General features: G+C 44.3%; 1 protein-coding gene across 1 annotated transcript in view; it reads left to right on the top strand.

Annotated features, from left to right (window-relative positions):
* The window catches only part of BCAS1 (brain enriched myelin associated protein 1), a 73,433-nt gene that overhangs the window by 34,151 nt on the left and 24,311 nt on the right, over positions 1-14,971 (top strand). Inside the window, exons 6-9 of the mRNA XM_037133661.2 lie at positions 6,397-6,552; positions 7,643-7,687; positions 10,069-10,209; positions 14,093-14,269. Coding sequence (XP_036989556.2) covers positions 6,397-6,552; positions 7,643-7,687; positions 10,069-10,209; positions 14,093-14,269 — 519 coding nt within the window. The remainder of the gene's footprint in view (positions 1-6,396; positions 6,553-7,642; positions 7,688-10,068; positions 10,210-14,092; positions 14,270-14,971) is intronic.

Raw genomic sequence — 14,971 nt, 5'->3', positions numbered from 1 at the left:
TAGGTGAGTTTCCGCTTTGTAGTAAAGCCAAGTAAAATAATAATAATAATAATAATAATAATAATAATAATAATAATAATATTAGTTAGAACCCATCTGCTTAGGGCATTTTGAAGTTCCACAGAACGTGTTGAGGAGACTTTGGCTTTGAAGCGAGTTCCTGCTTCTTTATTCATTTGCTTCCCTTTTGAGGCAAATTGGAGGAGGTACATTTCACCTTGAAGAACAAACCCAATGCCGTTTTTCTTCCTACATCTGACAGCGGCTGTATGCAGGTGACTGACAGTGTGCTCTGAAGAGGAGAAGTAAAGACTTAATGATTGCCTGGAGACCATTGTTGCCTAGGCAATGGTGAGCCTTGAGCTATTGGGGCATCCAGCGGGGAGAGGAAACAGAGCTTTTTCTTGTATCTCAGGCCACATGTGGCTCAGATTTCTAACAGATGGGAAGGAGCAGAGTGACGGGTTACTGTAGCCTTCAACATTTCCCAGACAAATTTTCCCGTGTTAAACGGTACCTTCGGCCCTGACTCCTGCTACAAAGATTCAAAATGAAACCAGCCATGTGCAATCAGTGGGGAACTCGCGGGGTAGACATTTATCACAAATCGTTCCAGACGAGGCTCTTTGCGCCTTGATCATGCTGTCCTCACTGATACTTTCACTCTGACCATGAGGACTTGGCCTAAAGGAAGCTGAAATCCAGTTGACAATTTCCAGTTGAAAGAAGGTGCCAGGAGTTCCCAGATGGGTTTTATTATAGACAATCAAATTATGATAAGGCGGCATTATTTTTCAACATGACAAATTGTGATCACTTAACTAGTGTTCCTGTCTGTGGGCTCTTTGAAGCCAACAGAAAGAGAAAAAAACATATATAGGTTTTGTCCACAGAGATGAAAAACAGGAACACCTGTTTTCTTAAAAGAAGTTTCCAGACATTTCCTGGAGAATGTTCATGTGTCTAAACTTTCTGTTTGCTGAGAACAATCTGGAAGCCTGGTAAGAATAGCAAACCAGTATTTACAGGGAAGGACAAAGATTCTACACACAACTCAACGTTCAAGGCATGTTTAAGGGCCACCACATGGTGACCTTGGGCTTGAACTTCCTGATTGTGTTGAGTGTGGCCCTTGGGATATTTTTTTAAATTTGGAATTAGTCACCCACATTTTAATTGCCATTTTAATGAAAATTTAAAAATCACAAAATGGTCTACTTGCCTACCAATGTCACCTCAATAGATAATTATGATTTGTATTTTTAAATGGACCCTCCTATGGTTTCTTTGGGCATACACAAGTAAATACAAGCATGAGTTATTTCTTTGTTTATACAAAAGGTGATGTCATATATGCTGTTCTGTCCTGTATTTTTTTTTTTCGGTTACTTCTGCTCTCCATTTCTGTCCAGAGAGACCCCTACTTTCTGAAGCTGTACAGCTTCCTCATCTGGCAACGCTCACGTAGTTTTCCTTTGAATGGATGTACCATCACTAACTTAACCAGAACCTTATTGATGACCCTGGACTGGCTCCCAGGCACTTGCTGTGCTCTCACTGCAGATGAATCCCCTCGTCTGTTTGTTATTTCCCACGTGTGTGAGTTGAGGTTTAGCCTGAACTCTTGGAAGTGAAACTGCTGGGTCAAAGAACGTAGTCTTTCTGTCGGTTTTAGTCGATAAGGCCAAACTGTCAGCCCTTCCTCGGGCCTGAACTAATGTGCACCCCAATCAGCATCGTCTGGGGCTGCCGGGGTCCTGCCCCAGACTCCCCACTGAATGTTTCCAAATATCTGGATGTTTTCACTTTCAGTCTTTCTTTCTGTAACTTCTGGGTTTTGAGTCAAATTACAAGAGTCTTCTCAATCCAAAATTATAAAATATTTTCCCATGTTTTCTTCTAGTATTTTTATTCCTTTGGCTTTTATCCTGGTATAGAGATGAGTGATGACAAGAAGTTATTTTTTTTCCAGAGGGCCACCCTGTTGTCATTTATTCAAAAGTCCTTCTTCCCTTTGATAGATTTGAGGTGTCATCTTTATCATGCACTCAATTCCCATATGTCTTTGGGTAAAATGTGTTGTATATGGATGGTGAAAAGTAGGAAAAGTATATCGCAGGGGAAAGGAATGGAGACAAGGAAATTAAAATAGGAAAACCCTTAGTGAGAGAATATATAGGCTGGCGAGTCAAAAATACCAACAGGACCGAAGTCCTGTTTACCATTTAAGTAAACAGCTAAAGGAAGAGAGGTGATTTGAGGCCACACAGTAGGTGCTTTAACAAAGCTTTTTGCCTCTGAAATCATTTGGGATTGGGATCAAATCCCAGCTCCACTCTGTGACCGTAGGCAAGTGATTTATTCATCTCATGCATCGATTTATTCATGAGTAAAAGTGAAATGACAAATAGTACATACTCCATGGGATCCTTCTAAGAATTAAATGAGATCTTCTTAACCAGCATAGCATTAAGCCTGACATATTAAATGTGATCATTTTTCTTATTACCATGGACCTTTTCCTCCTCATTATAAATTCTCTAACAAACTCGTGAATGCAAAATATTCCGTCATGTGGTCATAGGTCAATCTCACATGTTGATATCAAAGCCACGTGCTGCTTTACTTACCTATTTCACACTTTTTAAGGGGTCTTCATCCTTACTCTGCCAGCACTACTCTTTAATGTCTTTTTTAAACCATCTTTGCCCTGGCTGGTGTAGCTCAGTGGATTGAGTGCAGGCCTGTGAACCAGAGAATCGCAGTTCAATTCGCAGTCAAGGCACATGCCTGGGTTGCAGGTCAGTTCCCAGCAGGGGACCCATGAGAGGCAACCATACATTGATATTCTCTTCCTCTCTCCTTCCCTTCCTCTCTAAAGATAAATAAAATCTTTTTTTTAATGTTTAAAAAAATGTTTTAATATTGACCTTATGGTGTATAATCACATGGTTGGTGTTTGGCTGAAGCCAAGAGTTACCGTCTGAAAGTTTGTGTTGCCAGGCAGACCCTTTAGTAGAGAGCAGGTTTTTTAAAAGATTTTGGGGTTTTTTCGGTCCTGTTGGTATTTTCAACTCACCAGCCTCTTCAACCCCAAGTCTAGAACATACGAGGCAAGAAGGAAATCCGAGAATTTACCACCGTGTTGTTCCTCGAGTTCCCGGCTGGTCTGTCAGCCCCTGTCCAGCTTGCAGAGTCCTCTGCATCTGTTTTCTACCCAATGTTGGGAATTTTCCACCGCAGTGAGTGGAAGAGTGAAGAAAAGTATGTATGCTCTGTCTTCCTGGAAGTGGAAGTATTGTGTTCTTTTTTTAAAAGGCAGTCCGAAAAGAAAAACAGTATTTCAAGAGAAGAATCAAGTTCAAGCTCAGTATCAAATTGAAAAAAAAATAAAACTCTAACTAAGACACAGCCCCAGGGAAACAAACCACCTCTTTGCACCCAGCCGGTGTGGTCACCCCGCATTTGCCATCCGAGTCCTGAGACATTGGTACCCTGGGGAGGCAGGGGACAGAGGTCTCTGGCATCCTCAGATGGCTGGGAAGGTGCCCCACGGCAAATGGGGCAGCTGGAGGGCTCCTCTGTTCCTGGAGTTCTATGGAGCTGCGTCCCCTCAAGTCAGAGTTCCTTTCCTCAGTGAAGAAGTACTGAGGGTCCCCTCTCCCTTGCTCAGAGGAGACCCATCCTGGCAGATTTTCCCTGGTGGCCACCTGGTCCATGCAAACCCAACATGGTCCGTGCAAACCAAACCCAATCCCTGTGGACCCAACCTGGGCCATGCAGACCCAGCCTCATCCGTGCAGCTTACCTGACATTATACTGATTCATTTCCTTTTCGGTTGACTTTACTGTTTTCCATATTATTTCCAAGAAGTTCAATGAACGTTCCCTTGTGTTTAGCCTGGGGATCAGGGAAGAATCATGGCCTCTCGTCCCATCTTAGGAAGCACCCAGGCTGGGAGCAGGGCGACCTAGGCACAGACTCTTCCATTCCCTGAGGCCTACGAGCTATGAGACCAGAGCAGGTCAGAGCCGCTGACCCAGCCTAGGGGTTGGGGACCTTCTAGAATTGATGCCTTCCCACACACCCCCACACACAGCTTCTTAAGGAAGCCCATTCCCTTGTCTTCCTTAGATTCTCCTTTGCAAGCTTCATGAGTGGTACATTTACTGGTTTATTCGTACTTGGAGGAGATTCGGAGAGTCAGCTCTCTCTCACGTTCCCCACCTCCAGCCAGCAGCCCACTGCCAAGTTCACAGTCCCCAGGCACTCGACTGCCTGCCCTGGATGTGTTTCACGTGCCACCTGCCACCCCTCCCGATGAACCCAGCAGCTCTTCAGATCCGACGTCGTACCTCGAGGACCTTCCCAGTGAAATCCTGCTCTTGTTCTTTTTTGCATGAAAATATTGATAGGGTTATAAAATCTGCATACTTCTAGACATAGCAATGTCACTTCTGGAAATTTACCCAAAAGAAATATAGAAACACGTGATTGGTTAAAAACACTGATTTATTGATTTATAACATCCTAGCTATAAGACCATAAGTACTGTAAGTGCCCATCAATGAGGACACTGGGCAATGATGTCACAGCTGGACAGTGGCGCACCGTGTGAGCCAGGAAGGCCAATGCGGATCTGTGTTGCAACGGGAAGGTGTCTGTGCTACTTCACTACGTAGGAGAAATGAGTTGATACAGAGAGCACCATGCCATTTACATAAAATTTATTTCTATCCGTTCATCTATTAAGTAGCCAAATGGTGCCTATTTACTGAGTGCCGGCCATAGGCCTCCCTGTCCCAGATACTAAAGGAACAGCGGCGCCAAAGTCAACATGACCCCTGTCTTTGCTGAGCTTCCGGTTTAGCGGGGGTGGGAAGGAAGGGGCAGATAGTCAAGCAGATAAAGAAAAATGTTGTAATGGCTAAGACGGAAAAGGGGCAGGGACAGTCTTAGGGACGACAGTGAGGGGAGGAGAGGAGAGACCTAAGACCTGAAGGACGTGTAGAGCTTACCCATGGGCAGACAGAGGGGAAGAATGTTCCAGACTGAAAGCCTTGAGGGTGGAAGTAGCTCACAGTACATTTGAGAAACTCGAAGGGAGGTGGCCAGAGAGTGTGGAGTGCAGGGGACAGAGCCGCACGGCCTAGAGATGTCGACAAGGGCCGGGCCATGCGAGACAGGGGAGACCCTGGCTTCATGGGCCATCGTAAGCCTTTGGGGGTGGGCTCTGCAGAGTTAATAATGAATTAGAGGGCCCAAGAGTCCAGGTAGACAGGGTGGAGGTTGGGGGTAGGAGGGGGACATTGCAGCCATGGGGTGGAGAGATGGTCATGACCCAGGGTCATAGGAGTGGAGATGAGCTGGAACAGATTTGGAATGCATCTGTCTCACTGGGGGGAGGGGAAACTCAGTCCCTACATCACCTTCCAGGCACCAACAAACATCCAGATCTTGACGCCATTATTATTATTTTAAAACATAAGCACTTGCCTGGCTGGGTTGCTCAGTTGATGAGAGCATCGTCCCATCCTCCAAACAGTTGCAGGTTCCGTTCCAGGTCAGCGCACTTGCCTGGGTTTCAGGTTGGGACGTGTATGGGGGGGACAACCGATGGGTATTTCTCTCTCTCTCCCCCTTCCTCTCTCTCTGAAACCAGCAAACGTATCTTCAGGTGAGGATTAAAAACAATAATGATAATTTAAAAATAAAATATGAGTACTTTTTTTAGTTGATAGGATTCACCACTATATAGATTGCGAAAACTCAAACAGACACATCTCAGGGATCGTCAGACTGACGCGGTGATTTTCAACCTTTTTCATCTCATGGCACACATAAACTGATTACTAAACTTCTATGGCGCACCAAAAATATCTATTCTATTTTCTTGCCAATCTGACAAAACAGATAGGTGTAATTTTGATAACATTCACAGTGGACGGCTATCACTGCGTTGGCTGTTGCCTTTTTTTGACGACAATCTAAGGGAAAAGAGGTCAGTGCATCTGACTTGATTGTCAGGTAGTACAGGTTTTAAAAATTCTTGCTGCACGTCTGTTGAAAATCGCTGGATTTGGAGACATATACAACCTCTTTGCAGAATCGGGAGAAAGGGGTTTTTGTTTGGAATTTGACATGCAGGGCTGTTTGTTACCCTTGGGCTCCAAACAATGTCCCTCCAACTAACAGCAAATGCTGAATATGTTAGAAAGAGGGGGAGGGGAAGGAAGAGTGACTCTCATAAGCTCCTGATTGTTCTACACGCCGTGGGCGGATGAAGTATGGCTGGAATTAGGGGGCCAGGGAGAAAGGGGCTGGGAGGCAAAAATATTACTTTGAGAGTCTACATTCAGCAAGTTGCAACTGTGAAAACTTTATTTTGCTCCTAGGACATAGTTGAAGGCAAAGAAGAGGGACAGGAAGTCACACCTGCGAGTTGCTCTATCACCGGGGACCCCGAAAACCAGGAGATTGCCAAGGGGGACCCCCAGGCAACAGATATAACTGAGAATAATAACTCCATCATGAGCTTCTTCAAAACACTGGTAAGTTGTTTCCATCCTTTTTCTCTCGATTCTATTGCTCAAAAGTTTTGCTAGTCTAAGAAGGATGCCCACTTCCTGGCCAGGTAGCTCAGTTGGTTGGAGTGTCATCCTATATTCAAGGCTGTGGGGCCAAGGTTGTGAGTTTGATCCCAAGTTGAGGGCACGTTACAAGAAACAACCAATGAGTGCATAAATCAGTGGAACAACAAATCCATCTCTCTCTCTCTCTCTCTCAAGTCAATAAAAGAAACATTTAAAAAGAATAATGCACACTTGTGTGTCATTGCTCTGAGTGACACAGCCAGGACATTGGAGAACAGTGATAAGATGTGTATTGCAAGGAAACTGTGTTCTACCAGGCTTTTCATGAGGGAGACTCAGAAATGGGAACCACAAGGCGCCCAGACTCTGGAATGTGAGCCGGGTCATAGTGGAACCGTATTGTAATTGGATGGTCGTTGCACCTCGAGTTACTAACCTATCAAAGCAGTTTAGACACTCACATGGCAAATAAAACTAGAAACCACTTCCCGTCTTGTTCCAACTCAGTCTGCCATTTAAATTGGCTGGAGGCAGAGCCCTATGTCTCGTATGTCTCATCTCTGACTTCTTGAGGCAGAGCCCGTGGCCTGACCCAGGCCAGACACCTGGAAAAGGGCTGATGAATGAAATTGTCATTAAGCAGGCAGCTCCAAGCATGTTTGAGCTGTTTCCAAAGGCCAACTTCCGAAGATAAGCCCAAATAAAACAAAAGGATTGTTACAAGCACCAAAGGCTTGGGCCTATGTTTGGATTTGTGGCAGAATCAATGAAAAGTCTGTGGCCTTCCAGGAGAAAATTTTGGAATGTGGTCAAATTCTTGGTGATTGTATGAAATCTGATGCATTTCATTATAAAACATTGATTTTTGTTAACTTTTGTATGCCTAGGTATACCAGAAGTCTGCAGGTTTCTGCTATACTAAAAAAACTTCTGTTTACATTCTTTACCTGTATAGTGAGCTGGGTCAGCCTAAAAATTGTGTATCTGTGAAATAAAATCTCCCTGAAGAGCTATGATTTTTAACATTTGATTTTCTCAAACTTTTAAGGTTTCACCTAACAAAGCTGAAACAAAAAAAGATCTGGAAGACATGGTAGGTCGATTGACGTTTATTTATGTTTGGGTTTGTGTATAGAATTGGATTTGAAATGGTTTCATTGTTTCTGCTTCACTGTTTCTGGAATTGTGTGTGTGTGTGTGTGTGTGTGTGTGTACATACCACATATATACAGGGTTAGCAATTCAATAGTACTGTTAGATTGCCTTTAAAATGTTTCATTTATGCTAATGGTATTTTAATAAAAATGGTCGTGGGAAGTTTGCGATGTATGCCCATTCTGAGAAAATAGTGTCCCTGTAACCAATTTCTCGTATAAAATAAGAGGAGAATACTAACAGTTATATAGCATCGTAGTCCTGTAGACGTATAGAGAGCAATCCAGGGAATAGCATGAAAAATTAACTTGTGGAAATGAGGAAGAGATAAGACTCAATTGAAGGTAAAAGTAAAGGCTGCTGTATTTTTGTTTGTCTATTTTCAAATACAATGTTCTTCATGTCACTTGAAAAAGATAACTCTCCACTGCAAGGGCAATTATGTGACGAATGACCTAGCCCCCAGGGGACGCACCAGATGAAGGACCACACAGAGGTGTCAGAGAGCCCCAGACAGGTTGGGTTTGTTCACCGTCATCCTGGAAGTTCAGCCAGTTGCCCTCAAGATGAATTTTGTTCGGGATGACTACTTTCTAAAGGTGTTTTCTGTCTACCCTTGACAAAATGTATTATGTCTAGTGGATCCCGTGGTTTAAGGTTTAGCTTGGTGACAGCTGAGTGTCCGGCGTCCTTCTTTTGATAACCAAAAGTGCTTTGAAAGACGCTGGGACCCAAGAAGGGGCTTGGTCCGCCCGCTTCATCCGCTGCCCATGTTTGAAGGGGCTAAGCTGCTAAAAGGGTCCTAGGAGACCTGCCTTTGAGCTCCGGTCCTGCTGCTCCTTAGCTGTGTAACCCTAACCTGTCCAAACCCAAACCTCCACATCTATAAAAGGTGACAGCAAAAAATTCCATCTCCCCAGTCCAGGCTGGATGAAAGTCGGACAATATCTGGTAAACAATGGAGCTCTATTCAAATGCAGACGACCCCTCTTTCTATGACCCCTGCAAGACCGGCTGCGCCGTGATCTATATGTCTGGTGTTGACTGCTTCTTCTAGAATTTTTTCTCTTTTATTGAAGAAAGAGGCATCACAGGAGTTTCTGATACATGTGTTTTCCTATAAAATTATTCGGCTGCTGTAAGGTAACCAGGGTCAAGTTCAATGACTGTTTGGGTCCAGTGTTTCTCTTTCGGGTCTGTGTTTTGCATTCTTTGAGGTCACAGAGCACATGAGGCTACAAATTGTGGGGTAGGTGGGTATGTTTTGTGACTTCCCAAGCAGCCCGATGCTCTTTCTTCAGGGGCTCACACACCAGGACTCTTTCTCTACCCAGAATGGGGTCCCAACAGAATGGATTGAGCTGATAAAATCTCATTGTCCTGCGCAGAGAGCTATGGGGTCCCCGCTGGTGGAGCTGGGTCTCCAGATCGGGTTCTGTGAATGCAGGTTGTCCACGACCCCCACAGACAGACCGCTATAGCCCTGGCTGTCCTATCTTGCCCTTTTTAGCATCTTTTCTACTGAATTCTTGGAATCATACTTTTGAAATGTCTCTACCATTTGTCCATCTTTCCATTTGGCCCCGGGGGAATTTTCAACACACTAAACATCCCACAGAAAATTCCCTGCCCGTTTGCAACCTGAGTCAATAATTCTCAATGGTTGTAGCTGGGCTATTTCCGTCTAATCTCTCCCCACTTTGGCTCAGTAGACTGGCTCATGCTAGAAACTTCTTTTGCCTGGGAGATCTGCTCATCTAGAAGTGAGCTGAAATGTTTGTGGGTGACGCTGCTTCCCTGAAGTTTCTCACACTGAATAAAAGGAGGTTCATGTGGGGGATGAAAGTCACTCAGCGGAAGAATTTGTGCTGACTTTACAATGCAAAACTAAATCATTTGTCTTCAATTATTGTTTCTTCCCCACGTGACAGTACCGATTAGATACTGAAAACTACTGAGCAGGGACTCTATTGTCTTTTTGACTTTTTAGATTTTTCATCAGATAGTTTATGTCATGTAGACAGAGTTTCAACGTCCTGAATTGTCTGTAGCAAATAGAGTTGTGTTAATCTGGGTCATTTAACTAGGTCACCCTGTTGCCACATGTACCTGAAATGAACTGTGAGCATGTGCTTTGCACAGATCATCTGGGAGTTTCAAAAAATGTTCACGTGATGTCTCAGGGTTGGGGGCGTGGAGGGTGGTGATATACCAGCAGCTAATTGTCAAACTATTCTAAGGCACTTCAAAACAATTGGGGGGGGGAATGGATTTTGTTTAAAAACAAAGTTCTGAGCTGTGACTGCTGTTGCCCAAAAGGCATGCAAAGCAGGAAGTGTCTGTGATGGACAAGCTGGGCAGAAGGCATCTGAGATCCAGATCCGAGCAAAAGGCACCAAGGAAAAGCACCTGCATAGCCCCAGGCTAGGACTCACCTTTAGAAAGTTCTTTAGGCATAAGGTCTGTATTTTGTTAAGCTAAGAGGGGGAAAAAAAAGAACCCTGGTCTCCACTACATGACGCCCATGCCATTCCATATTGACCTAGCTCTACTCCCTGAAGTGAGAGCCTTGGGTGGTTGGGATCGTTAAAGGGGGGTTTGAGAATCTGCAAATCAAATTTAAGTGAATGCTTTTAAAAGTCTCCATAGTTATAAACATCTCAGACTAGTTTCTTCCCAGTGTGTGGACCAGGGTTCTGAAATTATTCTTCTAACCCAGTATTTCCCAAATGTCGAAAGTATGTATGCCGCCTTCATCATTATTGTCATATATACTATTATTTACTTCATTTTTTTATATTGCCGTTGGCCCATTCTGACTGAAAGGTGTCTTTACAAGAGACTTTATAGTACATTATACATAGAAAAGCAGAATCGTCTTAAGAGGAAGGCAACTATTAATATAGCTAATAAAAAAAAGACCTTTCATGCTAGTTACCTGGTTTGTGTTAAGCTCCAAGTCAAATACCTTTTCTAGTTTTATTGGAAGGCAGTTAGCCATCCGTAGAGCAACGTTAAAGATGTACCAGCCCCCAGACCAAGAATTTCCCCCAGATGTTCTTGGAAGGGTTAAATGAGAGTCGAAAAAGGAAAAGTATTTTCACTATTTGAACATCATTTTATGTCCTATCTCTGTGCAACATAAAATCACCTCGATACAATCAATGGTATGCTTTCTACACATTGGGAAATACTCTTCTAACCTCAAGATAACAATTTTGTCTTTCTGGGGTCTGTTCTATCCATTACCAGCACTAACTAAAGCTTAGACTGAATCCACAGAAAAACCCAGGCAGAACGGAACAATGAATGGGCAGAACAAGTTCTGTCTCCGCACCCTTAGCAATCATTTTGGGAGATTTCACTGGTCTAATGTCTGTGAAGACACCCATGTTTGTCTGAAACCATCCATTAGAAGGACTCTTGAACTGGGCCAGTGGGCTTAGAAATGCGGCTAAAATATCAGTCATTCTCCAATAAGTTGAACAAACCTACTAAAAAATTCCCCAGCTGGATTCACAGTCCCAGAATGGTGTATGCAAATGAAAGCTCCACAGGAAATTCTCATGAGTGAATCTGTATTTGCATAAATGTGTTAGGAAGCCACCCTTCCATATCCCTACAAGCTTCTTTTGTTCTGTAAAGAAAGAAAGGGGTAAGTGACAGATATTTCGATTAAAGAAAGTTAAGAAGTAGTGTTACTACGGTGTGGGGGAGACGTTTTGGTAACAGCTGGAGGGACACCGTGATCTCACACAGGGAATGGAGCTGAACTGCCTCTCGGAGATTCGGTGAGCAGGGGGCCTCGGAAGTGTAACATGACTGCCCCCTCCCCCAGACCTGCATTCATGATGACGTTCATTTCATGCCCGGAGTCTCTCCCCTCCCCCTTCAGTGGACCACCCAAGTTCAAGAGCCCTAGGACTTCCCCAAACCATTGTCCTCACATCCTGCCCACTGATTTGCATGTTCGGGTAGGACAGGATTCTGAAGCTACTTGAGAAGGTGGAGAGGAAGTGTCCAGCTCTGAGATTCTGTAATACAGACACAAGAACTTCTGGGTTTTGCCCTGAGTTACACTTAATCTATTTTTTTATGGAAAAGGGGGCAATTCCCAAATGTTCCTAATTCTCAATGATGCAGCAGGTCGATAGCTCTCACTGGCTCTTACCTCCATGTCTAGGAGAGTTTATTTCTTTCCATTTTATTATCCTGTTGCCCAAAAAGGTGGAAAAATAGGACCATTGAAGCTGACCAACCATATTCTATCAATGAGCCCTGTGCATGATTATAGGAGATGTGATTCTCATGCTTCTTGTTTTTATTGAAACCTAGGACAGAAAAGAAGAAATCCCAAAACAAATTCAAGAATGAAATATTATCTTCTAGTTTCACTCTTAAAAAAAATATAATGGCCACCAATTCTGGTTAATGCCTGGGTTCATTTCTCTCTGTCTCAATTTCCCTGCCTATAAAAAAGTGAATAAGCCTGGAGTTAATAACTGAAATAACTTTATTGTTATAATGCATAAGGGTGTCAGCTTTCCCCTGGCTGAATGTGAACCCTTTTGCCTTGGTGCCTCAGAAACAAACTTTCTCGCTTGCCCCCCACCCCAAACTCTGGATGGCAACGCGCACACAGGGCTGGGCATTGTTTTAGGGTGTCTTTGCCGTGCCTGGAAATGCCCCTTTCTCCTCTTGGGTCTTCCCGAGGGGGCTGACCTCATTTCCATTTCTAAGAAAGGGTTTGGTTGATGAAGTCAATCATCAATCCTGCTGGTGTCATTACAGGAGATGCTGGATTGCTTAATGACCCCACCCTGTTTTGATCTCCAGTCTGTTGCTTGGTAACTGATGCTTTAGGTGCTGTGGTACCCTGTCCAGCTCCTGGCTTCCTGGGCGCTGTGCTCAGCCCATTCAGTGAAAGCCACGTGAAGGCTTCATAACAAAAAGCCCCCACATTCTGAAGTTCTCGAATGTCTCCCTCTTACTATCAAAAAGCACAAAAAACAGAGCATATGGCTCCAAATGGTCAAATTCATGTTATTTGCAAACCACCCTTTGTTGGAGAGGTGACGTGTTATGTAGAGAGTATGCCAGCTAGTTGCCCAAGACCTGAGGCTGGCTGCACCCTTTAACGTTGGGCAGATCATGGACCTCAAGTTCCCCATCTATGAGAACGTGGGCACTGGACCAGATGGTGTCTGCGTCTCTTCCCAACATCAGAAACACTACAAAACTTCCTGCATTTTCCGCACCCCAGTTTTACTGCTGGATTTTTTTTCTTGTCAGAAAATGTAGTCAATGCTCTGACATCCCTGGAATTGAAAGGCTTTATGTCACAGGCTCCCGGAGCAAAAATCATAAAATGAAGATGCTGAAGATAAAGAGGTTGAGGCAGAGGAACTGAGTGTTAAAATCTGTAGTGCCAGCATTCACTTGTGTCGGGGTAAATGGACACTATCATTATCCCGACTCATTCTTTATCTCGGACTCAGGAGAAGGCAGAGTGTGGGAAGGAAGAGCCCAGTCCCTGCGGAAGCCAAATGTCCTGGAGTTGACCTCAGTGTGACCACTCAGCAGAGGAGAGGGAGAGAGAAAGAGAGAGAGGAAGGGGGGAGAAAGAGAGGGGGAGAGAGAGGAAGAGAGAAGGGGGAGGGGGAAGGGAAGAGAGAGAGAAAATAGGGGTTGAATGAATAACATTTAAAGTTTCAATTCAACTACAATGTATTCAATTACACCTAATTTAGAGATAGAGGCTACACCTAAACATGAAGAAATGGGGTTTGTGGGTCTCTCCCAGCTGCAGACCCTGCCAGGAGCCCCCGTCCAGCTGTCTGATACTTACTTAGAGCCTCCATCTGTGACCTCCAAAGGGGAGTGTGAGGGGTGGTAGAATTGGAGAACTTACACTTTCAATCTCATTTATTTTAACCCTTCTTTAATTGCGAAGTTGGGTTAGTACAACCATACGTCATGCCGTGGAGGTGTGTGCTCCCACCGATTTTACTGAAGAAAGCACACCCCAGGCCACCAAAGACCGGTGGCCTCTATCATAGTAACTAACATTCTAACAGCCTCTGCCAATCACCTCGATCCCTCATGACTTACTTACATAAGCACAATAAATAATGTCCTGTAGATATTGTCTCCAAAAAGAAAACTATCTTGACTTTTTTCAAGATTTTTAACACTGATCTACAGTCACGGTAGCAATGTGTGGAAAATACGGAAGAGTTCAAAGAATAAAATCAACACACACCCCCCCCAACCTATGTTTATAAAAGGCAGATCTTTGACTTTGAAAATCTGGAGATCATTTGGATTTTCTTTAACTCGATAGGGTGCTGAAAATTCACCCACCACCACAGCAGACCTCAAGTCAGACAAAGGCAACTTTGTGCCCCGGGAGACCCAAGGGGCTGCCAAGAATCCTACATCCACAGAAACGCCAAAGGAAGGTGCCAAGCCAAAGGGGGGACCCCCCTCCCTGCCTCTGAGCAAACTGTTCTGGAAAAAGGTAAGTCGTATTCTCAGGACGTGGAGAGTACTTGGGATGACTTGAGCACTGATTTCTATTGAGCCAGTCTGTGAATTCAACAACGCATGGAGTTTCTTTTTCTCCTCCCAGAATGACTCAACGAGCCATTGAGTTGACTTACGGATTTACTCCTGGGAAGGGTGAAATGGTACAAACATGTGTTTCATGGGAAAGGAAGGGAAATGAGCAACCAGAACTTTTCATTCTTGGAATTATTCTGCTTCGTGACAAAGGGCTGTGGTATTGCATGATTTCACTTTCTTTCGAAAGTCATTTATTATTTCTTCCGCCTGGTTTCCCCTGAGCGCTGGGCTCTCTGTTTCCCCAGCCAGATATAATCAGTCACTAGAAGCACCAGGTTTCGTTGCTGTTTTGCAAAAACCAGGGCGTCCACCAGCTTCCCACCGGGGCCAGCACACGCCACGCTCTGTGATAGGAAAATCCAAACCCCAGTCTGATTTTTTTCTTTCCTCTCTAGAATTAAGGAGTGGTGCAAGGAAATGGTTTGGGTGGGGCTGAGTAATTCTGAGAGCTGTTGCTTGACCATCCTGGCTGAGTAAACCCCAGCAGCCACAGGCCTGAAAACCCGACTCAGGCCTGTTTTCAATGTGGCCAAAAGATGAGCAAGACGCCGTGGGTGAGGTGGGTGGTGGAGTGCAATTCGTAGAGCTGGGAAAATTG

Source organism: Artibeus jamaicensis, unplaced genomic scaffold (genome assembly GCF_021234435.1).
Source record: "Artibeus jamaicensis isolate MK-2021 breed Jamaican fruit bat unplaced genomic scaffold, CSHL_Jam_final contig_685, whole genome shotgun sequence".
Classification (NCBI taxonomy): Eukaryota; Metazoa; Chordata; class Mammalia; order Chiroptera; family Phyllostomidae; genus Artibeus; species Artibeus jamaicensis.
Note: the sequence above shows the minus strand (reverse complement) of the source record. Positions and strands in the feature narration are given on the sequence as shown.